The 27,951-nt window shown below is 35.2% G+C and overlaps 1 protein-coding gene across 1 annotated transcript; it reads right to left on the minus strand.

Moving 5' to 3' along the window:
• Nucleotides 1-424: 424 nt before the first annotated feature.
• On the minus strand, nucleotides 425-26,808 carry LOC136034092 (deubiquitinase DESI2-like). Its single transcript, XM_065715218.1, has 5 exons — nucleotides 26,591-26,808; nucleotides 21,007-21,079; nucleotides 15,265-15,358; nucleotides 11,672-11,813; nucleotides 425-682 (listed from the first exon to the last, which is right to left on the minus strand). The coding sequence occupies exons 1-5, from the start codon at nucleotides 26,750-26,752 to the stop codon at nucleotides 509-511; spliced, it is 645 nt and encodes a 214-aa protein (XP_065571290.1). The 5' UTR covers nucleotides 26,753-26,808; the 3' UTR covers nucleotides 425-508.
• Nucleotides 26,809-27,951: the final 1,143 nt, after the last annotated feature.

Below are 27,951 nucleotides of genomic sequence, written 5' to 3' on the forward strand. Positions count from 1 at the left end.
TACATGCAATCCAAGAAAGATGTTGAAGACTTATCTGCCTAACGTCAAGAGGTTTTCAATTTAATCCAAAGAAATCTAGACTTTTAATTAAAATCCAACTTTAATGAATTAAAACTGAGCTCAGCTAAACGTCTATTGACTTTTCTAGTTTTGTCTATTGCTGGTGAACTGTCCATGACATTTTTTATCGCTTTCAGTGTTTACTATTGTCACTGTGGGTGGCAATAGTGCAGATTAGCGCCATTGTCAATGACGATGAATTCCTATTTCGCTCGCGTGCACCATAAATCCTTTCTATTTAGATCTTCTTTGGCCCCAGTTGGAACAGAGATACAATCCTTTTCGTAAGTTACCTCTTAGATTCAAATTGCATCTGCTCAAAACCTATTTTTGTCTTTAATGTGTTTCGCTTTTGACCGACCCATTATTTCAAAGACGACAGTCGAAATTTTTTATTACAAAAGAACGATTTAACCTGAGCTAAATTCTGGAGGATAATTGAAGGTCACTAGGAAGACTGTATGTCGTTAGTTTCGTCATGGGATATAGATGTCTCTAATGAATGTTCCAAAGCAACTGGGGTCAGCCACTCTTTTGGCAGCCATTTTTCAATAAATGGCAAATAGTTACTCATTGAAGCCAATCTATTCACCCAGGATGGAATTTCTCTGCCACATAAAACCTAAAAGAGCATAGAATGGTATTAATGCTTGCGATAAGGCTATAAAGCAGTGGTTCCAGCCAGATTTTGGTCCATGCCCCGCTTACGTATTTCTAAAATACTGATACCCCTCGTGATATTTAAATTTTGCAATTCAAAATGTTCCCTGTATTCACCTGAAGAAAGCATCAAACGCCATTAACGTGTTTTTTCTTCTTTCTTTTGGGTGGGTAGGGGGGAGGTAGGGGGTAGTCTTCTAGGTTTATTTTATACTAATGATAGACATTGTTTGTGTTAAACATTAAAGCAATTACATTACTGTAATCCTATCATATGTCTTTTTAACTCTTTAAATGAATGTGAATCCGACGTTATTGACACAAAAAGCATTTTCTTTCAAAATTAAATTCCTTCTATAGTTTTCTATCGTTAATTTAGATCTCTTATCCAAGATCCGCAAATCTTGGCAACATCGCCCAATCAATTCTAAATAATTTGGCAACACAATATAAAAAAAAATTATAATGAATCAGATAGGGCGATTCTCTAAGGTACCGCATCCTCTTAAGTGAGATTTTTACCAGTTCATATGGGTAAACGTCGTCATTTGGCAGAAAAAAAGGAAAACCCATAAAGTTGTCCTTCAAATGAATAGCTGAAACAGAAGAGCATGCACCAATTCACACCTACGCAGAAACTAACCTAACTATTCAGATCCATACTTTGACGATTAATAAAAAAACAAAACTTTCACACTAATTGGTAGTAATCGTGTGGCTGATTAAAAAAAGAAGAAGATGGAAACAAGAGTCGCTGGCTTCACTGGACGAAATTTTTAATACCTAATCCGTAATAAGCCGGATTAGGCTTATTACCCTAATAATGCTACATATGTAGCATTCGAAAGGATTTCTAGGCCCACAAAACTCAATGGAATAATACGGGATAGCATAAAATCAACAAGCATTGAGCAGATGAAGTGACAAACTTCTCAGCCCTTTATCAGACTTCCACCAAGTGGTGACATTACCGAAAAAGGTGTCATCCACGTGAAGATATCTATAGCTTTGCATATATATATATATATATATATATATATATATATATATATATATATATATATATATATACACATTAGCAACAACAGTTTTCTCAATAACTTTACTATTAATACAGAATGTGGATAGGTATGATCATTCAGGTTAACAGAAATACACGAGGGCCAAAAATAAGTTAGGATAAGTTAGTTCTGAAGTTATTTGGTTGTTTTATATTTGTTTTTTAATAGGCATATATTTTGGGGGTGATACCTAGCACAGGGATACCATAGGGAATTTATGGGTGGCACGCCACTTGCCTGGGAAGAGAATTTAAAGTGCCTAAACCCTATAGGCAAGTGTGTTCTCCTGATGAGCCCTTGTGTTGGGTGGTCACCTTTGAATTATTTGTCTGTTTAACCTTTGTACTTGGATGGATAAGTAGGGTTAAGGCCTTGTTCAAGTACTGATCTATTTTATTAATTAAAGTAGGAAAAAAGTTTTCCTTTCTCCTTCTGTCTTTCTTTTTCGTTTATATGGAAAAATTCTTTTTATTTCTTATTTTATCTTTTTATGGTACTTGGTATTAACCAAGTGACATATAGCAATCGCAATAGAAAAAAAGTATTTTTAACTTACGAACGCGTAATCGGATCTTAGTGAAATTTGACATTTAGAAGGATGTCGTGTCTCAGAGCTCTCAATTTAAATTCCGACCGGATCCGGTGACCTTGGGGGGAGTTGGAGAGGGAAACCTAAAATCTTGGTAAACGCTTAGACTCGGAAAAATTAGAAAAATGAAGTATTTGTAATTTACGAACGGTGATCACATTTTAATAAAGTTTGACATTTAGAAGGATTTTGCGCTTCAGAACTCTTATTTAAAATCCCGACCAGATCTGATGACATTGGGGGGAGTTTGAAAGGGAAACCGGAAAACTTGGAAAATGTGAAAGTTAAGGTATATTTACCTTACGAATGGGTGATCGGATCTTAATGAAACTTGATAAGCAGAAAGATCTTATGCCTCAGATGTTTCATTCTCAATTCGAATCAGATCCGGGGACATAGGGGTACGGAGGGGGGAAACAGAGATCTTGGAAACCGGAAATCTGGGAAGACGCTTAGAATGGAGAGATCGGGATAAAACTTGATGTGAAGAATAAGCACAAGTTGAAGATACGTGATTGACATAATTGGAACGGATCCGCTCTCTTTGGGAGAGTTGGGAGGGGTTTCCAGTGCTTTGGCGAGATCGGTGCTTCTGGACGTTCTAGACGGTGAAAATTGGTAGGCGTGTCAAGGACCTGCACAAATTGGCTTGATAACAGTCGTTCCCTCGATTCCACCATCTGGGGGCCTGGAGGGAGAGGAAAAATTGAAAAAAATGAGGTATTTTTAGCTTACGAATAGGTGATCGTATCTTAATGAAATTTGATGTTTAGAAGGACCTCGTGTCTCAGAGCTCTTATTTTAGATCTTCACCGTATCTGGTGATATTGGGAGAGTTGGAGGGGGAAACGGAAAATCTTGGAAAATGCTTAGAGTGGAGAGATCGGGATGAAATTTGGTGGGTAGAATAAGCAAATGTCGTAGATACGTGATTAACGTAACCGGATTGGATCCGCTCTCTTTGGAGGAGTTAGGGGGGTCAGTGCTTTGGCGAGTACGGTGCTTCTGGACGTGCTAGGACGGCGAAAATTGGTAAGTGTGTCAGGGACCCGCACAAACTGACTTGATAAAGTCGTTTTCCCGATTCGACCATCTGGGGGGCTGAAGGGAGAGAAAAAATTAGAAAATGAGGTATATTTAACTTACGAGTTGGTGATCGGATCTTAATGAATTTTGATATTTAGAAGGACCTCGTGTCTCAGAGCTCTTATTTTAAATCCCAACCGGTATTAAGCCTCTGATTTTCCTTTTAAATCAATCTATTGATTCTTAGAATTTTGCTAGAGCTCATACCATATGAGCTCTTGCCTCTTTCAACCTCGTCGCAAGTGCCATATGAGCTCTTAGCTCTTGTTTTTATCTATAATTTATTATTTATTACTTATTATTATTTTTTTAGAATTTATATTTTTTATATTTGGTTTTATGGCGTGGGTTTGTTTCTGTGTTTGTGCTGTTGCACTGGTAATTTCTTTTTTCACTATTTATATATATATATATATATATATATATATATATATATATATATATATATATATATATATATATATATATTATATATATATATATATATATATTATATATATATATATATATATATATATATATATATATATATATATATATATATATATATATATATATATATATATATATATATATGCACTTTGCAACAACATTTTTCTCCTAGACAAGCTTTTCACATGAATTTCAATCTTTGTTTTCATTTTATCCAATGCCTTTAAACATTTCAACGCACTCATATATGTATTTCCCTCTACACTTACAAAATCGATCGTCTAGGATCGGAAAAATGCAGCATATTTCTGCAAAAGCAGCCTATGAGAACAAAGGAGTATTCTGGTAAATGGGAATAATGGGGTATTATGGTAAATGGGAACAAAGGGGTATTCTGGTAAATGAGAGCAAAGGGGTATTCTGGTCAATGGGAACAAAGGGAATATTCTAGTAAATGGTTATGAAACAGGACTCACTGGTAAAACAAAGTATTTGCTTATTTTCTTGCTTTTACACTAACATATGACTGAAACAATATGCTTTTGCTACATTTTACGTTCCAAAATGATCTTAATGGGTTTTAATAGACTTCCTGACAGGGGGCTTCGAATTTAAACAAGGCGCCATTTAGCCAAAGACAACACTAGACCAAGTCTATTGAGTGAGGCCACTAGTAATCCAAATTTTGTTTACAAAGTAACTAAACAAACCACGTCAAAATTTGAGATACACCAGAAGTTTAATCATTCTACAGCTGAATTTACTGAATACGACCCAACACTACCAATTGAAAATAAAAGGAAATTCAAAGTCAGACTTAGTGATTTGAATGATGAGCTTAGTTTCATCGTTAAACTGTCAGCACCTGTGGAGTGTCTTTCCAAGTTGAAAAAATAGCATTTCGTGGTGCTGAATCGATTTGTGATAAGCTTTTCGAGTCTGATCTATGTGATTAACTGGACACTTAATTATTCTTTTCCAGATAATTTTTGGCTCTAGCTTAGCGCTTGATTTCTTCAGCATCAAAGTAATAGCTCCGGGAAAAGGGATGGCCAACTGACCAATACTCTTCTTTTAGGCCACTAAAGAATCTCCAGTCTCGTGTAAAGTATTTGAATTAAGAATTGTTTCTGAAAATTACATTAGCAGGTATATACAAGATAACCAGTTTGACTTTGAACACAGTAAAGGCTGTGACCACGTACATCACCTAATAGCCAATCTATTACTGCATGCTGGTGAAAATGATTATGCTTTTTATTTTGCTGGGTTGGACGTGGCTAGAGACTTTGATTTAGAGATTCATGCGCATATTCTTTTCATGGCCGTTAATAGTTCTGCTGTTTGTGCTTTTCGTTTAAAAAGTCAAATGCAACAATTAAGTTTGCAGCTTCACCTCGTAAGTTCGAGCTTAGCGAGCCTATTGCAGTAAAAAATTCATTTGACAGGGTGCAGTTATTTCAATTCCTCTGTTTAACAACACAGTCGCCAAGCTGCAAGGTATTCACGTCTATTAGGCAATTTTTGCGGATGATATCCACATATTAGTAGAACAGTGTCAGGAATTGCAGAACGGTTTTGGATTTTTGACAATGAGTGTCAGCGTATTGGTATTCAAATCAATGGATGTAAAACTAAGTTTATGGCCTGTAATAGTTGCTCTGATTGTTTTTTAAAGGTCCAACTAGGTGAACTATGATCCAAACGCAAGAGGTATTGACTCATCTTGGTTTCTCAGTTGCGTGAAATCTTCGTACTGAACGACAACTTGTAAAACAATTTTTCGTTAGTAAATCTAGGAAAGCATATTGTCTATTAGTCACACACACACTAAAGTTTAAACGTAATCGTCATATCTTAGATGAAGTGTATAGTACATTTGCTGTCCCATATTTGCTTACCCAAGCACCATTTTGGTCTCTTTTTCTGCCTATTGAGCCTGACATCATTTTTACAAAATCCTAAAAAGGGCTTATGCCAGCTTTGCCTCGCACTCAGAATATCTGTCTTGACGTTTTCTCCAATTAGCCAAGGCATGATCGCAACTTGATTTTAGTTAAAACGTTCGAAATTGATTGTATAAGTAGGCGACATATTTGCTTCGGGCTGCCTCTTTGGACTAGTATTAATTATTTGTCTTCACTTTATAGAGTCTCCTGTGATTACGGTGCCAAAAACAAATGAGGGGTATTAGAAGCAGTGAACACATGCAATCACCTTCAAAACTGTTCGTTACTGATTTTATTGCACTTTTTATTTATTTTGTACTTGTTTGATATTTTTTTTCGATTTATTACTATATCAGTGTTGCAGATTCACATTTATGATGGGCACAAATCTATGCATACATACTTTCCCAAATAATCCAATTTTCTTGAATATTTAATCAATCAGAAAAACCGAACAACTACAAAAGCGTCCTATTGAAACTTGGAACACTAGGGGAGGGGCGAGGGTTCAAAACTTACACCAAGTAAGTGCCACTATAGAAGAGCCAGGCTGGTGACAAAAGGGAACTGCAAGGTAACCGGCTCCCCGGTTTTGACACCTCAAGCGTTTTTAGAAAACAAACACATAAACAAAATTGAAAAACAGAGCTTATCTACTTCCCACTTGGACACTCTCTGGAAACATTTCAAAACCAATGAACGGGCTTATCAAGCTCTGTTTCAAAGCTTAAAGAATAGGTAAGAGTTTAATTAAAACGTGATTTTGACACAAGTTTGGCACCAATGTTATCGAATATTAGATATTTTATAAATAGGAATTAAAAGCTGTGATTTCTCAGCATTTTCTAGGACATTTTCAAATTTTAAGGCATCATTTTAAGGCACTCCCATTAAACTAAGGGGAACACAAGAAGTTTAGTCGAAATTGCAGTTTCTACCCTTGTTAATTTATAACGTCCTTAGTTAATCTCAAAGTCCCGTAGTAAAACGTACTTAATTCTCTATGTGATTTTCACAGCTGATGTTACCCTTGAAGAGTCATTTGCATTGAACAAAAAATACTATGACATGACCCACCGCACTCAGATAAGACCACAAGGGAACAATGACTTTCTCATCAGGAACAGCTCAGCTCCCATTTGACAAAAATTCTTACTATCAAGCGTCAGAATTCTGCATAGGGGAACTCCGCCTCTCCCCCAAAAATAAAAGGTTTCCACGGAATGGAATAAGACAGGATTTATTCGTTTTGTAGAATTCTTGCTTCTGGGTCAAATTTAATGAATAATGTGAGCCCAATCCTCCTTCAGAAAAAACAACACCAGTAAATGAATTGTCTTTGTCTCCTAAGAGGGACACGGCTAGGAATGAGTCCACACCCCTCCCTACTTTGGATGACGAAGTCAAAATTACAGTTAGACCTTTTACAGAAAGATACTGACAGAAAAGAAATCGAAAATATACCAGCATGAAGGAGTAAGAGAGTGATACCCCACATTGTTGTTGCAAAGCATGCCCCGCATATAAAATTTTTCAAAAGGATACTGGCCAATAGAAAAAGGCATACGAGACAGTATTTAAATAGCACCAATTAATTTAAAACCAATTAATTTAAATTTCGCATAGCAGCACTATCAAACAGTTCGTGGTAACGAACTGTAGTAAGGAGTGACCCGGCTCAATAGTAACCAAAACTCTAAAAAATGGAATTTTGATATCAATAGCTACATCAAAAGGATCGCATTTTAATGCTGAATTTAAATATATAAGTTTCATGAAGTTTAGTCTTACCAATCAAAAGTTACGAGCCTGAGAAGATTTGCATTATTTAAGAAAATAGGGGGAAACACCCCCTAAAAGTCGTAGAATCTTAACGAAAATGACACCATCAGATTCAGCGTATCAGAGAACCCTACTGTAGAAGTTTCAAGCTCCTATATACAAAAATGTGGAATTTTGTATTTTTTGCCAGAAGACAAATCACGGGTGCGTGTTTATTTTTATTTTTTTTTCCAGGGGTCATCGTATCGACCAAGTTGTCCTAGAATGTCGCAAGAGGGCTCATTCTAACGGAAATGAAAAGTTCTAGTGCCCTTTTTAAGTGACCAAAAAATTGGAGGGCATCTAGGCCCCCTCCCACGCTCATTTTTTTCCAAAAGTCAACGGATCAAAATTTTGAGATAGCCATTTTGTTCAGCATAGTCGAAAACCATAATAACTTTGTCTTTGGGGATGACTTACTCCCCCAAAATCCCTGGGGGAGGGGCTGCAAGTTACAAACTTTGACCAGTGTTTACATATAGTAATGGTTATTGGGAAGTGTACAGACGTTTTCAGGGGGATTTTATTTTGTTTGGGGGTGGGGCTGAGGGGAGGGGGCTATGTTGGAGGATCTTTCCTTGGAGGAATCTGTCATGGGAGAAGAAAAATTCAATGAAAAGGGCGCAGGATTTTCTAGGATTACAATAAGAAAACAATGAAAAATAAACATGAAAACGTTTTTTCAAATGAAAGGAAGGAGTAGCATTGAAACTTAAAACAAACAGAGATTATTACGCATATGGGGGGTTCTAAAAATACTTTAGCATAAAGAGTGAGGTATTTAGGAGGAGATAAATACCTCGCTCTTTATGCTAAAGTATTTTTAGTAATTTCAACTATTTATTCTACGGCCTTTCTGATTCAGGGGTCATTCTTAAAGAATTGGGACAAAACTTACGATTTAGTGTAAAGAGTGAGGTATTAACGAGGGTACACACCCCCTCGTATACATAATAAAAATATAAGATTATGAAAGTTTGTTACGTAAGTTGCTAATTTATAAGATACGTATATTTTTTACTAATAAAAACGTTCGTTAAAAATTAAAAGTTCTAGTTGCCTTTTTAAGTAACCGAAAAATTGGAGGGCAACTAGACCTCCTTCTCCACCCCTTATTTCTCAAAATTGTCTGATCAAAACTAAGAGAAAGCCATTTAGCCAACAAAAGAATTATTATAAAAATTTCATTTTAATAATTTATGTGCGGAGAGCCAAAACCAAACATGCGTTAATTCAAAAACGTTCAGAAATTAAATGAAAAAACTAATTTTTTTAGCTAAAAGTAAGGAGCGAAATTAAAACTTAAAACGAACAGAAATTACTCCGTATATGAAATGGGTTGTCCCCTCCGTAATCCCTCGCTCTTTACGCTAAAGTTTGACTCTTTGCAACAATTCCACTTTTTAAAACAATTAAAAACTTTAGCGCAAAGAGCGAGGAATTGCGGAGGGGACAACCCATTTCATATACGGAGTAATTTCTGTTCGTTGTAAGTTTTAATGTCGCTCCTTACTTTCAGCTAAAAAAATTAGTTTTTTTATTTAATTAAGACAAGGTCCAATGAGAGAGAAGCGTCATTATCTCTAGTTGCGAGACTGGCATTGGTTCAAAAAAAGCAACATTTTTCTAAAGAATATCAAAGACATTTTTTAAGTGAAGTGTAAAACGTATCAAATTTCATTTTAGGCAGAATATTTTTCATGGTTTAAGTTAAATAAACTATCATTGGTTACAACTCTCCCTACATCGATTTGTGAAGTCTGTGAAGCAATAATGACCCCCTTTCGATTTAACATAACCTCAGTCCCTACAAAGGGGAAACTTTCTCTATAATACATAGGATTTGGATTTCAAACGCATTTTTCCACAATTGAATTCTTCAAGAAGGATAACAAGAATAAGATATCGCATCTTTATACTAATCTTACGTGAATAACGTAAGTTTATACTATGCATTAGCCCTTAAAGGCAAACAAACCGTTTATCTTGAAACCGCAATTGTTCAAAAATATCTTTTATGGCTTCAGGACACATATCCCCCCATAGAAAATTCACTGACTGAACCCCTAATAGCAGTCAAGCAACTGCAGGACACTGTACAAATGGTATTATTACTGCATAAATGGTCGTTAATAAATGGTTTATTTTGTATGTAGTACATATACACTGCATATTTTAAATTTGGGTTGAAAAGGGAGGATTTGAAGAGTTTGTTAAGTTAGTGAGGGATGATTGAGGCTGAGATGACTAAGGCACGTTCTGCGGATGAAGGATGACAGATTGTCAAAGATTGTCATTTTTGGCCAACCGTCAAGGGCTAAACGGAAAGCAGGTCATCCACGATTGGAGTGGGAGTATGTCATAGAGAAATACTTAAGGGAAACGGGAACTTCTTGCGAGGGTGTAAAAAGGGAGGCTTTGAATATATTGGGATGGTAGAGGAGCGTGCGTAGCTGTGTTGGTCTCAGGCTGCTTGGTGCTGCGGCGAGTTGTTTCTAGTAGTAGTAATAGTGAGGGAAGATAGTTTTGACTTAGGAGAGAGAAGATAATTTTCGGGAAAGTTTAGGTTGACGGCTACTTTTGCCCTATTTGTGGATGTGTGAATGAAAATTTCTTTCTTTTTATATCTGAGTGTGAAGAGTTGTCTGAGTTGCGGAATGAATGTTTTGGACGAGCGTCTGGGAGTGAGTGCTGGTTAATTGAGCGGATGGCTGATAGGAACACATGTGCTACTAAACAGTTGTGTAAGTTTCTTTATATAGGGGCTAAACATAGGGAACTAATGTTTGAGGGGATAGTTTTTTAAGGTTTTTAGGAGTTGAATTTTATTATGACTGGTGCTTGTCAGTTAAAAACATCGATCTTGTTGTGTTTTTTTTCTTGGTTTGTATTTTTGAATTTGTATTTTGTTGTTCAGGCTTTGTTTGTAATTGTATTTTGTATGTTGCTATAGCCCACGGGCTTTTACAATTAAATTTTGTCTTGTACGTTCAGAGAAGAATGCACCGAACGCGGCGGCATGGATTTTCAAATTTAGAATTCATATAAATGTTTTTTGGATAGCTCTAAACAGAAAAAGGGTTTTAGCCCTATTGCAAAAATGGACAAGATTTGACAGATGGCAGGCCAGCAACAATCAACCCTACAAAAAAAGGATGAAAAAACAAACAAGTAGCACGCTTTCAAGAACATCTTGGGAAAATATCCGAAAGTCCTTATTTCAAGATTGAAAATTCGACTCTATACCGTAAAAATACGCACCATTGGAATGACCATTAAGACAGCTGATTTTTCAATTTTCAACTTCACTGCAACTTATTGGCATATTCTAGTTGCAAGTTTAACTTTTTTCTTGATAAACAATAGTTGGTTTCCATTTGTTTAATACAAGCTGATTTCCCAATTATTTTTCTTTTTATCAAGGAACAAAATTTCGGCGATAATAGTCGTCCCAATGGCTTAAAATATCTTTTTTCCATAGCATAGGGTTCTCATACCTGAATTTGTTTGTGTTATTTTAATAGAAATCACATCCCTTTTATAAAACTATACAAATCGTTTTTTGCTGATAACATTTGACGTGTAAATTACAAATTCCTGAATTTTATAAATAATTATGACTGTGCTGAATACTGTCTGATCTTGTCCATAGTATATTTTACGTACTCCATTTTATTTTATTTAATGTTCAGCATTGTATTTTATTTTTAGCCTCTTGTTTTTCGGCTTTTTGCTGTTGACCAGCTCTTGGCCTTTCAACAAAAACGCTATCTATCAGTCTATTCTTACCTACCATGGAAGCTAATCAATGCACGTTTCTAGATTGGATATTTGCAATATTGGCAGAGGGGTCGGAGAAAAGGATTAAGAAGAATGCCATGGTTTGACTACTCATGAATGGCAATTTGGAGGCATTTTCTCCTAGACAGTTAAAATTTGGGTAGTCATCAACTCCTCCCCTGTGCACAGACATGGGGTAAAGAGCTACTTGCAATAAACAGAATACTACTTACCTTAGAAAGTTCATTGCAAAAATGATTGCAGTTTCTATTGATGAGATGATATTTATCACCTCGATAGTCGGAACTCATACTTTCAACTATATTTTTAACATCTTCGTCTGTAAAATCCGTGAAGCCAATGTGTAATGACTCCCTTAAAGAAAATATCAAATTTCATTAAGAACCTTGTTTAAAAGTTTTGAAAAAAAGGATATATACAAATATGTACATATACAACATATGCACAGACAAATATGCATATACATATACATTTACAAACATGTATAGAAATTACATTTTAGACGTTATTTGTAATTCAAAGTCAGTTTTAAAATTACAGTTAGCTCAAACTGTACAATTTATAATGTCTACAAATGCGCCTGAATAAAAACACACTGTCAAGTCCCAGAACGTTGATAAGAACAAAAACACCATTATTATCACCCAACAAAGATGACACTGCCCCTTCCACCACACCATTTTATTAATTTTGAAATTGCATGTTTTTGTAAAGGAAATATAATAAAGAAAACAATTTCACATTTGGAAAAAATTTCAATTTCTTTTATATAAGGTTTTATATTATTGCTACTGCTACTACTAACAACTGAATGTAGCACTAAGCTGGGTGATGCTAACACTGGTACGCATGCTCTTATTTGATCCCAATCTATTCAAAGCCTCTGTCTTTACACCTTCCCAATAAGTTCTGATTTCCTGTAAATCTTTCCTTACGGCATCATTCCACCCCATTCGAGGACGACCTGCTTTTTGGCCCTAGATGTTTGGCCAAAAATGATGATTATTCAGCAATCTCATGTCCTTTATCCACAGAACGTGTCTTAGCCTTCTCCACCTTTCTCTCATTATAGCTGCAAAGAGAAGAATGGAACCGATTTTTCGTAGATCTTACTGTTGGTACCACCAGTTTACTGTTAGAAACAGAGATTAATATCACCAGTAGAGACTGTAAAGTCCAGTGCCGCATCATTTACCTTTTTTGTATCTGGAGCTTGGCCAAAAAAAATCTCTTACTTTTATTTATTTTTGGCAAGGTCAGGCAAATGTGACCAAGTTTACTTGGGAGGGGGAGAAGTTTTTCTATTGAGTCATATTAAGTCGTAAAATTTTTTTATGAATCTCATGAAAATTATAGAAATCATAGGGTATGTTTTGACTATAATGATTCTCTCTTGACTCACAAAAACTTTTAAGACACTCATAAAATTATATTTTTTAGTAAAATGTATTTTACCACTAAAACCTTAGTGCTAAAAAAAAAAATCCATGACTATTTGGGGTCAGTAGATCACAGCTGTGTTTGAAACCCGTAACTCATAACATTGTAACAAATTGATTGGTAGAAACAAACAAAATCAACAATCCTGATTATATATAATTTTCAAAAAAGCACAGACATTTTCTCAGATATTTAAAATCACATATGACACCTTGTCAAAGATTGGTAACTAGGCCATTCCTTTCTCTTCCAGTTGAACTATCCAAACAATAATAAATTTCAAAAAAAATTGTTGAAGTTATGACGAAAATTTTCCAATGTAGCTTTTTTTTAATCTAAAAGGACTTCGGTTTAAAAAAAATAGTAGGAATATGATATGTATATATATATTATTATATATATATATATATATATATATATATATATATATATATATATATATATATATATATATATATATATATATATGTATATATATATTATTTACATGTTTATATCATATAATTCAAAAGAATCATATAAAAAAGCAATGGTTGGAACAATTTCACTTGACTAACTTTGGCGAAATATTATAGCCAAAATCACAAGTTAATAAACAACATTAACAGCACAGAATCAACTAACAAGGTTATAGTGTTAACTTATCTTTGCTAACCCAACATAGGATACTGACATTATTCAATCAAGTATTTTGCCAGACACTATGGAACTAGTTCATGCGTATATGAAAGGTCTCCTAGTTGTTGGGCTTAAGCTAATCTTTTCCGAGATTTGGATATCTCCTGTGTTATTTTCAATCGACAGAAACAAAACCCAGGAATGAGCCCAAACATACAGTCCCATAATGGCAATTCTTGTCTGGGCAAAGTGACGGGAAAGACGATTTGTAACTAAACTCTATGGTCCGAAAAGAAAATTAAGGTTTACAAGGACAAGCTAGCTACAGGAAACATCATATAATAAATACAATGCATTATTCTGCCTTGCCCACACAACAAATGTAAATTTCTATATTTTAAGTTGCACTATTATAATATTGTAGAAATGTAGAGGTAAGGGGGTGACAATTTTAGATGTTAGCATCAGAGAATTTCCAATGGATGGAATTTTTCAGACTTGTAACTTTTGATGGGTAAGACTAAACTTAATGTAACTTATATATTTGAAATCAGCATAAAAATTTGATTCTTTTAATGTATCTACTGGTATCAAAATTCGTTTTTTTTAGTGTTGGTTACTATTGAGAGTTTTAGTTACTATTGAGCTGGCTTGCTCCTTACTTACAGTTCATTACCATGAACTGTTTGACTGAAAATGGCAGACTTAGAACATCTTAAAATCCTTGTATTTTTTGGTGCAAATATCTGGACTAATATGGGAATTTATTCATTTCCCTTAAAAACTTTTATAGGAAGACCTCATTTTTAAAGCCCTTTTCGAACCTCTGAGGAAGAAGAGCCCTCTCTATACTATTATCATACACGTGGGTGTTGTGTGTACCATTCTCTTCTATTAAAATGTTGTAGTACTTTAAAGAAAGAATGTACATAAATTCATGAACGGCTCACTTTTAAAATTAAAAGTAAGATCAAAAAGATAGTCATGAAAATAAACAGTAGTACATCTACCGTTCTTAAGTACTATTCAGGTTTATTTCACCAAGATTAGCTACTTTCAGCTGAAGTTTTTTTTTTAATATTATGCATTTGTCTTATTTGTGTTCAGAGTTCAGGGTTTATCTATTCGTCAATAAATTTACAACAACGCCCTTCAACACAGTCTCCTCCGTAAGGCTCTATGGCCAGGAAAAAACAGGAGAGAAACAAAAATGAAAGAAATACATCAAAAAATGAAAAACGTTTCCAAACATTTGCAAAAATTAAAATACATCAAAAACATTTTCAACATAATGCATTTACACCTTCAAGACACCCAACAGATACAAATAAAAAAATCCATAATCCAGTTACCAACCTTAACAATCCAAAAATTACAAGCTTGGCAGGGGAGTAGCACACGATTTCATCAACTCAATTGAACATTTAACTCAATTCGGAGACATATATACCCAATTCACCAACGTCAAGGAAAATCGGGAGAGAGTTAGTCATGAACTAGAAATTCTCTAACATACCATTTGAAGATATTAAACAAATGACAGCTCCGTGCAGACTCAGTGAGTATTTCATAGCATGTTGCAAGCTATCAGACAGTTGAAGTCAGACCATATTGATGGAGTATAAGGTATCTGCAAGTTCTTTTGAGCCTATTTTTAGTTTTCCTGGTTAGCCTGTTTGTAAATCTTAGCAACAAACAGACAGGGGTTCCAATATCTTAAGTAAGAATAATCAAATAGCTTACTTACTTGAATTTGAATTGTGGTCCAAGATTTTCAGCATCTCGTGGTACAATTTCAAAGGTTCCAGAAAAGGGAAAGGGATGGCCACCATACGCATACTCTAAAAGTATAACAAGAAAGATATTGCTTCCATAGAATAAATAAATATTATTATACAAATACTGTATATAAATTGATATAAATGTTATGCACAATAAATATGCAAAAATCTAATGATGATAGGACTGATATTGTTGGGCATGTGAAGACAAAATTGACTAATAAGTCCATAGAAAAATAATGCGCCCCTTCTCCCCATATACAGCCTTTTGGTTACACACATACCGTTTTTCTACACTTATTTTGTTTCAGTAAACAAATAGATGTGTGCATCTATATACAACAACGGGTTTTCATTGATGGGGAGAGATAGTACTTTCTTGATAAAAGACTACCACAAACTAAAAAAAATAGCTGAAAAGGTTTTAAAATCCAAATAAGAGTCATAGGCATAACCGCGAGTCAAAAATCAGTAAAGAAACAACTGATAAATAAAAGAAGAGCTTGGATAAAGAACAAGAGCTAAGAGCTCATATGGCACTTGAGACGAGGCGAGAAGAGCTAAGAGCCAAGAGATCATATGGTATGAGCTCTAACAAAATTCTATGAATCAATAGATTGATTTAAAAAGGAAAATAAGAGGCTTAATGCCGGTCAGGATTTAAAATAAGAGCTCTGAGTCACGATGTCCTTCTAAATATCAAAATTCATTAAGATCCGATCACCCACTCGTAAGTTAAAAATACCTAATTTTTTCTAATTTTTCCTCTCCCTTTAGCCCCCAAGATGGTCGAATCTGGGAAAATGACTATATCAAGTCAAATTGTACAGCTCCCTGACACGCCTACCAATTTTCATCGTCCTAGCACGTCCAGAAGCACCAAACTCGCCAAATCACTGAACCCCTCCCCCCAACTCCTCCAAAGAGAGCGAATCCAGTACGATTCTGTCAATCACGTATCAAGGACATTTGTTTATTCTATCCACCAAGCTTCATCCCGATTCCTCCACTCCAAGTGTTTTCCAAGATTTCCCCCTCCAACTCCCACCATTGTCAAAAGATCTGTTCGGGATTTGAAATAAGAGCTTTGATACATGAATTCCTTCTAAAAATTAAATTTCATTAAGATCCGATCATCTATTCGTAAGATAAAAATACCCCAATTTTCACGTTTTCCGAGAATTCCGGTTTCCCCTCTCCAACTCCCCCCAATGTCACAGGATCTGGTCGTAATTTAAAATTTGAACTTTAAAGCACAAGATCCTTCTAAATATCAAATTTCATTAAGATCTGGTCACCCTTTCGTAAGTTACAAATGCCTCAATTTTCAAAATTACCCCCCCCCCCAATTCCACCAAAGAGAGCAGATCCGGTCCGCTTATGTCAGTCACGTATCTTAGACAGGTTTCTATTCTTCCCATCCAGTTTCATCCTGATCTCACCACTTTAAGTATTTTCTAATATTTCCAGTCCCCCCAACTGCCCCCCAAATTACGCTTGATCCGGTTGAGATTTAAAATAAAAGATCTGGGTTAAGAGGTCCTTCTAAATATGAAGTTTCATGAAAATCCGATCACTCTTTCGTAAGTTAAAAATACGTAATTTTTTTCTTATTTTTCAGAATTAACCCCCCCCCCCCTCCAACTACCCCAAAGAGAGCGGATCCGTTCCGGTTATGCCACTCATGCATCTAGGACTTTTGCTTATTTTTCCCACCAAGTTTCATCCCAATCCCTCCACTCTAAGTGTTTTCCGAGTTTTAGGTTTCCCCCTCCCAACCCCCCCCCCCCCCCAATGTCACCAGATTCGGTCGGGATTTAAAATAAGAGCTTGGAGACACGATATCCTTCTAAAAATCAAATTTCATTGAGATCCGATCACCCGTTTGTAAGTTAAACATACCTCATTTTTTCTAATTTTTCAGAAATAACCCCCCCCCCCCCAACTACCCCAAAGAGAGCGGATCCGTTACGTTTATGTCAATCATGTATCTAGGACTTGTGTTTATTTTTCCCATCCAGTTTCATCCCGATCCCTCCACTCTAAGTGTTTTCCAAGTTTTAGGTTTAAGAGCTCTAAGACAAGATATACTTCTAAACATCAAATTTCATTGAGATCCGATCACCCGTTCGTAAGTTAAAAATACCTCATTTTTCTATTTTTCAGAATTACCCTCCCCCCCAACTACCCCAAAGAGAGCGGATCCGTTCCGATTATGTCAATCATGTATCTGGGACTTGTGCTTATTTTTCCCATCAAGTTTCATACCGATCCCTCCACTCTAAGTGTTTTCCCAGATTTTATGTTTCCCCCCTCCAACTCCCCCCAATGTCATCAGATCCGGTCGGGATTTAAAATAAGAGCTCTGAGATACAATATCATTCCAAACATCAAATTTCATTAAGATCCCATCACCCGCTCGTAAGTTAAAAATACTTCATTTTTTCTATTTTTTTTCGAATTAACCGGCCCCCCACTCCCCCCCCAGATGGTCAAATCGGGAAAACGACTATTTCTGATTTAATCTGGTCCGGTCCCTGATACGCTTGCCAAATTTCATCGTCCTAGCTTACCTGGAAGTGCCTAAAGTAGCGAAACCGGGACCAACAGACAGACCGACAGAGCGACAGACGAACAGAATTTGCGATTGCTATACGTTACTTGGTTAATACCAAGTGTCATAAAAAGCACAACTCAGACTTGGAAACAAGAAAACTAGAGCTAAGAAAACTCAGAGTCAGAAACTCATAAGTCAGAGCCTATTGGTAGCAGCGTAGATTGGCTAGTATGTTGGGGGTGCTGAGAAGGATAAGCTAGGAAGACGGGGTGTGGCAGTTCTGTATGGATCGGGCCTCTGTATGGATATTGAATGAAAAAAGTTTGAATTTTGTTCTAACTCTTTAGGTGTGACCTTGAATTACGAAGGCTGTTTAATTAGAATACAGAGCTCTTTTGAAAGTACTAAAAAAACTTTTAACTGAAAAAGCAAGGTATTGACTAGGGGGCGACCCCCCTCATCTACGTCATAATTTCTGTTCATTTTAAGTTTTAATATACCTCCTTAATTTTAGTTGAAAAAATTATTGTTTTTTTTTTTAATTTAATTTCTAATCGTTTTTAAATAATGCTGGGAAATCCGGCACCCCTTAATAGAAATTTTTCTTCCGCCATGAAAATATCCTCCATAGAAATATTCACTCATGTAATCCCCTTCTCCGCCACCCCCACAAGAAAAATCACTCCTGCAAACGTCTGTATACTTCCAAATAACCAACGCTATATGTAAACAATGGGCAAAGTTCATAGCTTGCAGCCCTTCCCCCAGGGACTAAGGGGGATTAAGTCATCCTCAAAGACACAGTTTTTAGATTTTCGACTATGCTGAACAAAATGGCTATCTCAAAATTTTGGTTGGGTGACTTTGGGAAAATATGAGCGTGAGAAGGGGCCTAGTTGCCCTCCATTTTTTTTTTTTTGGTATCTTAAAAAGGGTACTAGAACTTTTCTGTAAAAGTTATATTTTCTGTTTGGATATTTCAGTTCGAATGAGCCCTCTTGCGATATCCTAGGACCACTGGATCAATACGATCACCCTTGGAAAAAAAACAACAAAAAAAACAAATAAACACGCATCTGTGATCTTTCTTCTGGCAAAAAATACAAAATTTCACATTCTTGCAGACAGGAGCTCAAAACCTCTACAATATGGCTTTCTGACACGCTGAATCTGACGGTATGATTTTCATTAATATTCACTTTTAGAGGGTGTTTCCCCTTTTTTCAAAAATAAGGCAAAATTTTCAGGCTCGTAACTTTTGATGGGTAAAACTGAACTTGATGAAATTTATATATCTGAAATCAGCGTAAAAATTTGATTCTTTTGATGTATCTATTGGTATCAAAATCCGTTTTTTAGAGTTTTGGTTACTATTGAGTTGGGTCGCTCCTTACTTACAGTTCAAAACCATGAACCGTTTGATTGAAAATGGGAGACTTAGAAAAATGCAAAAAAATACTACCCCTCCTTTCTCTTAACGAGGGAAGTCATGCAGCTTTAAGGAAAAAGGGGTATAGGGTTTTATTCTCTTTGTAAAAAAAAAACTAAGCAAACGTTTCTAGACCAACTCAACTGTGTTGATAAGTTCATAAGAAATATGCACATGCCAGACTGCATATTCCAATAACAATTTTACAAAGGATGGGTAAACACAGAGGAAATAGTAAGGGATGTCTGTCAAAGTTATTTTTATTGATTTTTTTAAGTCTGTTTGATGACAATAACAATAGGTCAGCCTTTAAAGAGGTTTCAGAAGATGTTTGCAAATGGGTGAGCAGAGGGATCGAAAACGTAAAAAAAAAGATTTTTAGGCCCAAACTAGTAAATTCATCTGTAATAAAGGTCTAGAGCATAGATCTTTGTGGCAGGGAAGGATTTGCTTATTCCTTATGAGCAAATTTAACATTAATACAGTATATACATTATTGCTTTACCATCAAAAAGAGAAAATGATGAAAAAGGGCGGTACCTTTAAAATATATAGTTATAGAAAACCCTTTTAATAGGAACCTTGTCACAGTACGATGGATGAAAGAGTGCCTCTTGATCAGGGGTTTGTGGGTTCAATCCCTGCTGTGGCAAGGCAGACGTAGCTCAATGTGTATAGTAGTCCTGTGGTGGCGCCGTGGATTTGACTTTAGCTTGGTAATATGGGACCCAGAGATCGAATCACGCTGCGGGAATGCACTACAGGGCCGACGCAGGGACCATAGTAGTCAAGAAGCGTCGTTATTTCTTAAGTAATAAATAATAATGTAATAGGCTAATACAGTCCCAGCATTATTTCCCACTGTTGGCCTAACTCAAGAACTAGAGGTCATCAGTTGAAACTTGTTTAGCAGCATACCCTACCCCAAGTCTGTGCTCAATTCTTTCCCTTAAGAATTGTCAACAGTTGGAATAAACTCTCTGAAAAAACTGTTACAGCTGAATTTGTGGACATCTTCAAATGAAGACTGGATGCTGAGTGGTTCTCCATGGAGTGTAAATTTAACTGGGAAGCTATGGATCAACACAGTACACATGGTCACTAAAGAATCCTGAATACAACTCAAACCATCAACTCTGGAATTCTACTTTTAAGAGAAATGCTTAGACTGCTCCAAGCTGCAATTTAAGGTGATAGATAAGGTGCATAAACATATTCTTTGTTTTGTTTTTTTCCCTAAGAAAACTGATGTGACAGCCTCCTGTTTCACTGTATGCATATCTGATTTTTTGTAACATGTTTTTTAAAATAGTGAAGAACTAAAATGACTTTTTTTTTCTTTTCTACAAAGTTTTAACCAAGTATTTAAGCATAATTTGGATTTGATTGTAGTTGTACCCAAGGACAAACTTCCTTGTGTACTTTAACAAACAGCTATCAATAAGCCTAGAAGTGAAAAAAACAACTTTTGATGGCTCTTCATCTTCACAGATATTTGAAAAAGAACATATAATTTTTTCTTTGTCAGATTCCCGACAAAAAAAAATGCAGATTTATGTGCCTATTTCAAGAAATTTAGTTGATAACTTTGATTATTTTTAGTTCTAAATATGCTATTCAATTTTTTTTGACATCCTGTAAATGGAAGCTAAGACTATTTAAGCATTTAGATTTTAACCCAAATTATTTGAACTGCATTAAAACCAAGCAAATTTGGCTTACCTGTTCCATAAACTTCCACTCCAGAATGAAAAACTCCAATCCCCAGAGAGGATGTATATTCATTGGTCCAAAACTAAAATATAAGGACAAAATATAAAACAATACAAGATTGAATTGCCATCAATAAAAAAGGCCAAGAAAATATACTATTCCAACTCAAAATTTTTATAACAGTTAAGTTACCTTAAAGGCCTATTATAGACAGATACTTATAATTCAATTAGGTTGACTCTGGTGTTGGGACACCTGTAGAATAGGAAGGGCAATACTGCAAAAAATTAATAAAAATAAAAAAAAAATATAAAAAATAAAAATAGCTTGCAAAATCCAGTGCTCTTCCAATCAAAGTCCTAATTTCTGAAAACTTTTAAGTTTAGTCATTCGTGGGCTTCCCAAGCTACACAATAGAAGATTCCATAGGAGCCACATCTATGGAATTTCAAGTTTTTTTTAAAAAGGACAATCACTGAACGTGTCATTTATTTCATATAAGTTACAATGAAAGTACTGAACAGTATTTCTTTGAACATCCAGAACCTGTAGCCCAAAATGTTGTTGTGTGGGCTTTGAAGTGGTTTCTTTGACAGTTTCATCCTGATTTCAGGCATTTCATATGACACTGATTCTCAAAACAGCATTTGAGCAACAATCAAAAGTTAAACGCCTCATTTATCACATGCAGTGATGTAAATTATGCAAGGGAAGTAGAGAGGGCCTGTCACCCTCCTTTAAATAATACCTTTTTATGGGTGTTTTCATTGAACAATGCCTTTTTGAGTATTTTCAATAAAAAAAACATAATTCCCCTTTGATATTAAAAAATCCTTCCCCCTTGATCATTGGTGCTGCTGACCACATGAGTAGGAGAAATACAAAAAATAAATAAATAACAGAATCCAAATAATCACATCGGTTTAATTTTCTTGTGAGTAAAGATGATTGTTGCTTCTTATTTCTTCATTTTGTTCCACTGACTGATCATTAACCTTGCTGATTTCTGTCCTTAATATTTTTCAGTGACTATGTCTACCCACTATGGTCTTAGAACTTTTTTACATCAAACTTACACGGTACATATGACCAAAACTATTTTCAATTTTTAGAATTTGGTTAAAATCATGCAATTTTCATGGGTCAGTAGAATTTTTGAAGAATTGTAAGACAAAGAAAAATCATGGTTTGAAGTGCACTTTAGCAGCAACATAACATTTTAAACACCAGCCCACTTTTTAAAAGACAATGAATATAAGAAACATTTACTTACTAACCCAATTTAGGATATTTTAAGTTACCAGCATCATAAAGAACCGTGTTTTGGATTTAACCAAGTTCTTGAGATATCACTCAAGCACAATTACTATTTTGCCCAATATTGTCAATCACAAAAAAAAATTGTTGAATTTAAGAAAACAAGACATTTTCTTCCTACATCTTATCCAGGTCTACCCAGTGGAGTAGCAAGCATAGCAAGCTTAACTTGTGCATGGACATAATACCTTTTTAGCAAAACAAGATTAGAATTCAAAATGTATATGATCATCTAGTTTTAGTTCAAAAGATACCTATTATTTTATTTTATATATTTATGATGAAATATTTTAAAAACACAAAGTTTTAAAACATAAAAAGTAAATATTTTCATCTCTAAGGACATAAATATATTTAACAATAGAATGGTGATAACTCATTAATAGAACTAATTACTATGTATAAATGTTCCTTGCTTTTGATGAAGCAAATTTCATTTGACAAGCCCATCTCACCCATATTATAAACACAGTCAGCTGAAAAATGAAAATTAGAGCATAACTGTTTTTAGAATGCAGTAAAATTCTAGTTGAGGGACTTGTTGCTATCTCAGAAAGGGGTTAGGTTAGGGAAATGAAACTTTCAGGGATGGTTCTACAGGCTAAAGTATATCCCAGGAAGGTATTTTAAAGTACCCACCTCCACTCCTTCTCCCTCTAGAGAGCCCTGAAATTTGTCTACATGACAGGTCTACACCTATTGAAATTTTGACAAAACATCACTTTACCTTAATTTTTAGTTACCAGTTGCTTTTTCTCTGCCTTTAGTTCTGAAAATGCAATTCTTGTTATTTGAGTAGAATTCTGAGCCATATCAATGTTTTTTTCAAACCTTATAAATTGGGATTGAGCAAAGTTGTGAAGCTGAAAACAATTTTGTTGTACTTCATTCAAGCAGAAGATCTATTTTGAAAGATTTCACTTTTATAACACACAAATTTTTGAAGGTCAGCAAAGGTCAGGGCCCTCTAGAGGGAGAGGGAGTGGAGGTAGGTACTTCAAAATACCTTACCAGGACATACTTTAGCCTGTAGACCCATCCCTGAAAGTTTCATTTTCCTAACCTAACACCTTTCTGAGATAGCAAGAAGTCAATCAACTAGAATTTTACCATAGATAAGAATCAAACTTGCCAGTAGAATCAGAATTTCATCCTGAGTCCAAATATGATATTTAGATCCATTGCAGATTGAATTTTAAGCAGTTTATAGACCCTCAAAGATAATGCCTTTTTCTCTTATTTTAGCCTGGATATTAACTTAAAAACTTTTTCCACAAAACTAGTTTTATAAAGAAAAGAGCTCCATTAAACCAAAATCAAATAAATATAAAATCAATAATCTTCCAGTTGAACAATTACCACAAATCTTCATCATTAAATAAATGAAACCCAAAACAAACAGAAATTACAAGAAATAACAAGTCAAACTCAAAACAAGCAAAATTTAACATCAGTAAGGCTGACAATCCCCATGCCTTCTCAAGGCCAGAACATAATTTGCACTTTACTGAAAACGAAATGTATTTTAAATCTTTTAACTTTGTTGACTTTAATAAATAAATCATTACTAAAAATTTAGAAATAAATATCAGTATTTTCAGTAAAGTGCAAATTATACTCTGGGCTTGAAGAGGCACGTGGTATGTCAGCCCTACTCATGTTAATTATTGCTTGCTTTGAGATTGACTCAGTTGTTTATTGCTGAGTTATGCACCTTTTACAATCTGTATATACTTAATGTGCTGAATTAGTTCAAAACCCCCTCAAAATTTTCTTAAAGGCTCACCTGAATACCCTTTGTCTTTTTGGAAAGTAAAGTTCAAACATGCATACCTTTTTCAATGATATATGCTAAATGTAAACAATGAACAATTTGCCTAACTTACAGCCCTTGCCCTGGGGACTGCAAGGAGGTTAACATCCACTAGACACGACTAGTGGACCTATCATTAATACTCAGCAAAATAGGTCTCTTAATATTTTGATTGGATGTGTTTTGGGGACTGATGGGCTTGGGTGGGAGGGTGGCTGGTTGCCCTCTATTCACTTTTGACTCTTAAAAAGAGCACTAGAACTTCTGACTTCCAATCAAATGAACCCCTTTCAAAATTTATACAACCACCCATTCCATAAAAAACACATGCCCTGAGGTTGAACTTACAACCCTTGCCCATTGGCTCTGGGGGCTGTATTCACCCTGGAGGCTTTGTTATATGTTCTTTGGACTGTTTTTAATAAAATAACCATCTAATAATTACAATTGGATGCTTTTGGGGAAAAGAGGCTGTTGGGTGGATGCCCCCAGGGCATACCTTACAACCCTTGCCTTGAGGGCTGTGGGGAGGGGGTAATTGTCATCTCCAAAGAAATAATAGACCTTTTGACTACACTGGACAGACTGGTTATCTAAAAATCTTGACTGGAGAGGAAACAGTGGGCTGGGGGAGGGGCTGGTTGCCCCCCAATCAATTTTGACTATTAAGAAGGACACTATAACTTTCAATTTCTAATCAAAATGAGTCCCTTGTGGAGTTTCTACAATAAATTTGTTTATACAAAGTACCCAGTCAGAAAAAAATACATTTGTCTACACTGCTCTTAAATTAGGCAGCTCCATTGTGCTGCCTATGACAGCTTATGTTTTTTGTTTTAGTGTAAATCTTTTTAGAACTGGTTTACCCCCAAACTGAATCAACAGTGACAAAATTGAGAATAAAAAAAAATGCATGGAAAATATATAATTTGGGCTGTATATTTGGGTATGGTTAGAAAGAATATGTTAGGTTAGGTTAAAATTAAATTTTCAATAGAAACAAATGCCATATTTGAATTCAGGGTGAAATTCTGATTCTAGAGGTAAATTTGTTTCTTAGCTGTCTGAATACTCCTTAGCTATATCATTCTCAAAGAAAAAGAGGTTTTTCTTTGTTTTTTTTAGTATGAAAGATGATCTGATTTTCATAATATAACTTCTGAATGTTTTACTATATAATGATAAGTATCTTTTTGTCTGAAAATGTCTTTTGGCTCCAGGACACTGTTCAGTGATTGATTTATGTTGCCATCTAATTACACAGAATGGAAAATTTGTAAAGAGTTTCTGGTTTGGGTACTATTGGATGTTCCTGGGTACCCTAGGACACTTTGTCTATTGTGCTCCAGGGTACCCTCATATCCACATCAGGTGACTCCAGCCAAAGATCAAGATGGGAGATATAATCAGGTGATACACAGATTAGAATATAGGGTTCATGAAGAGACATACTAGAACTTCCCCTTGGAAAGTGGTCTTTATAGCAACTTTGGTTTCAGCTGTGATGCAGTTGCTGCATTCTATGGTAAAATTCTACTTTAGTGACTTTTGGCTATCTTTTAAAGGGGTTAGGTTAGGAAAATGAAACTTTCAGGGATGAGTCTAAAGGCCAAAGTACATCCTGGGAAGGCATTTTGAAGTACCTACCTCTACTTCCTCTCCCTCTAGAGGGCCCTGACCTTTGATGACCTTTAAAAATATGTGTGTTATAAAAGTGAAACCTTGCAAAATAGATCTTCTGCTTGAATGAAGTACAACAAAATTGTTTTCAGCTTCATAACTTTGCTCAATCCTAATTTATATGGTTTTAAAGATACACAGATACATTTCCTAAATTTTGAAAAAAAAAACATTGATATGGCTCAGAATTCTACTCAAATAACAGGAATCGTATTTTCAGAACTAAAGGCAGTGAAAGAACAACTAGTAACTGAAAATTAAGGTAAAATGTTGTTTTGTCAAAATTTCAATAGGTAATAGACCTGTCATGAAGGTGAATTTCAGGGCTCTGTAGCAGGAGAAGGAGTAGAGGTGGGTACTTTAAAATACCTTCCCAGGATATACTTTAGCCTTTAGGACCATCCCTGAAAGTTTCATTTTCCTAACCTAACCCCTTTCTGAGATAGCAAGAAGTCACTAAACTAGAATTTTACCTCATCTGCTTTTAGACTTTGTCACCCCTGATGCATCATAAATATTGTAAGTATTACAATCTTACCCAAAAAAAACAATTTAAGATTTTTGATGACCAGGGTGCTTGTCCCCTTCTAGATCTAGCCCTGAATAGCTACCTTCTTTCTGAGTAGGCCTACTTGATATCTTAGGCCTATACTATTTTCTGAGATAAACAATGCTTCCTTATGTAAAATTTACAAAAAAGGTTATGCACAAGTGCTATTAATTTTTAACAGATATGTCAGTTTTTTACCCAAACATGCTACAAATAGCTTAAAGCAAACCTACCATATCATAAACATTCAGTATAACAGGTTCTTGAGCCATTCTTGGGTCTTCGTCTTCTGAATGGCTACTGCTTGTATTCTGATTAAAGCAGTTTAAGAAGCTGAAATTACATAAATTAGGCTGATTCCCCCCTTGGGAATTATTTATTGGCTGGTAAGACATTCATGCTTCGTAAACTGTCCCGCATGGAAGCACGAATTTAAATTTACGCTAAAGATAGAAAAGAAAGCCAACTTCGCCTAAATTATGCGCAGTCACGTTTCGCCGCTAATTTAAAATTGCTCCCAATTTAAACTTAAAATTCCAGCAAAAAGTGAAAATTTGCTAGAATCCGTCCTCTTTTATTTGTTAAAATTCATAAAATAAAAGAAAAATAATTTTCTAAAAGTGCATAATAAAGGAACAGTTTTTTTTCACCTATTTAATAGTTGATTTTAGAGTTATCCTTTTTATCATTATAGATATATTTTATATGGTTAAATTTTATTTTGGTTGTATGAGACTGGTTATAATGTGTAAACTCATATTATCTATTATAATTGTGTTGTATATTCATTTTAATTGCTGTTTGACAATGCATAGTTGCAGTATTTTGATTACTGTTTCTTAAAGCAGGCAGTTGCTGCAAGCGAATAACCCCCCTCCATTAGCAAGTTAAGGGATACTGTTCTGGACCAGTGAATATTGACTGAAGTGACACTCAAGCAAGCTAGTGAGTAGAGAAGGCACAGAAAAACTGATTGATACGAACGCATATGACCTATTAGTCGAACGCGTCAAACCCCAAACAACAACAGCAAGGTACAAATACAGCATGCAAAATATAACATCTGGAACTCAGAAGGAATAAAGAGAGGACACTGCTCAGTTCCAACATCCGACAATAAATTCTGGAATCATAATCTCCTTCCGCTCTACAAATAAGGATTCAAACAAAGGCTCTGATTAAAAGAGGTTTTGTAAGATCAGTTTTGAAATATTTATATAGCTCACGGAGTAATCATATGCAAGAAAGTGAAGCTATCTTTGCAATGTTTTCGTATATAATGTTTTCTGTAGCCTAGAAGTTTTAAGATAAAATTTAACAAAAGATCAGTGGCAGATCTCACTTATCAATAAGCATATTGGAATTTCAGGTTGTAACCTTTGGAGGCAGAGGCTGCTTTGGGAGAGTTTGTGATTTAAGCTGAGGTACTAAGTACCTCAGCTTTGCTACACCTTCTAATAAGACTTTTCACATATGCCATATCTACTGTTGGCATGAAACGGTAAAGCGATTCTGCGTCTTTAATTTTTACTGTTAGCTAATCAACTACTGTGCTCCAAGGTAAAAGGAGGCATCAGCCTTTCCACAACTTTCA

The sequence above is a fragment of the Artemia franciscana genome, chromosome 12 (genome assembly GCF_032884065.1).
Source record: "Artemia franciscana chromosome 12, ASM3288406v1, whole genome shotgun sequence".
NCBI lineage: Eukaryota > Metazoa > Arthropoda > Branchiopoda > Anostraca > Artemiidae > Artemia > Artemia franciscana.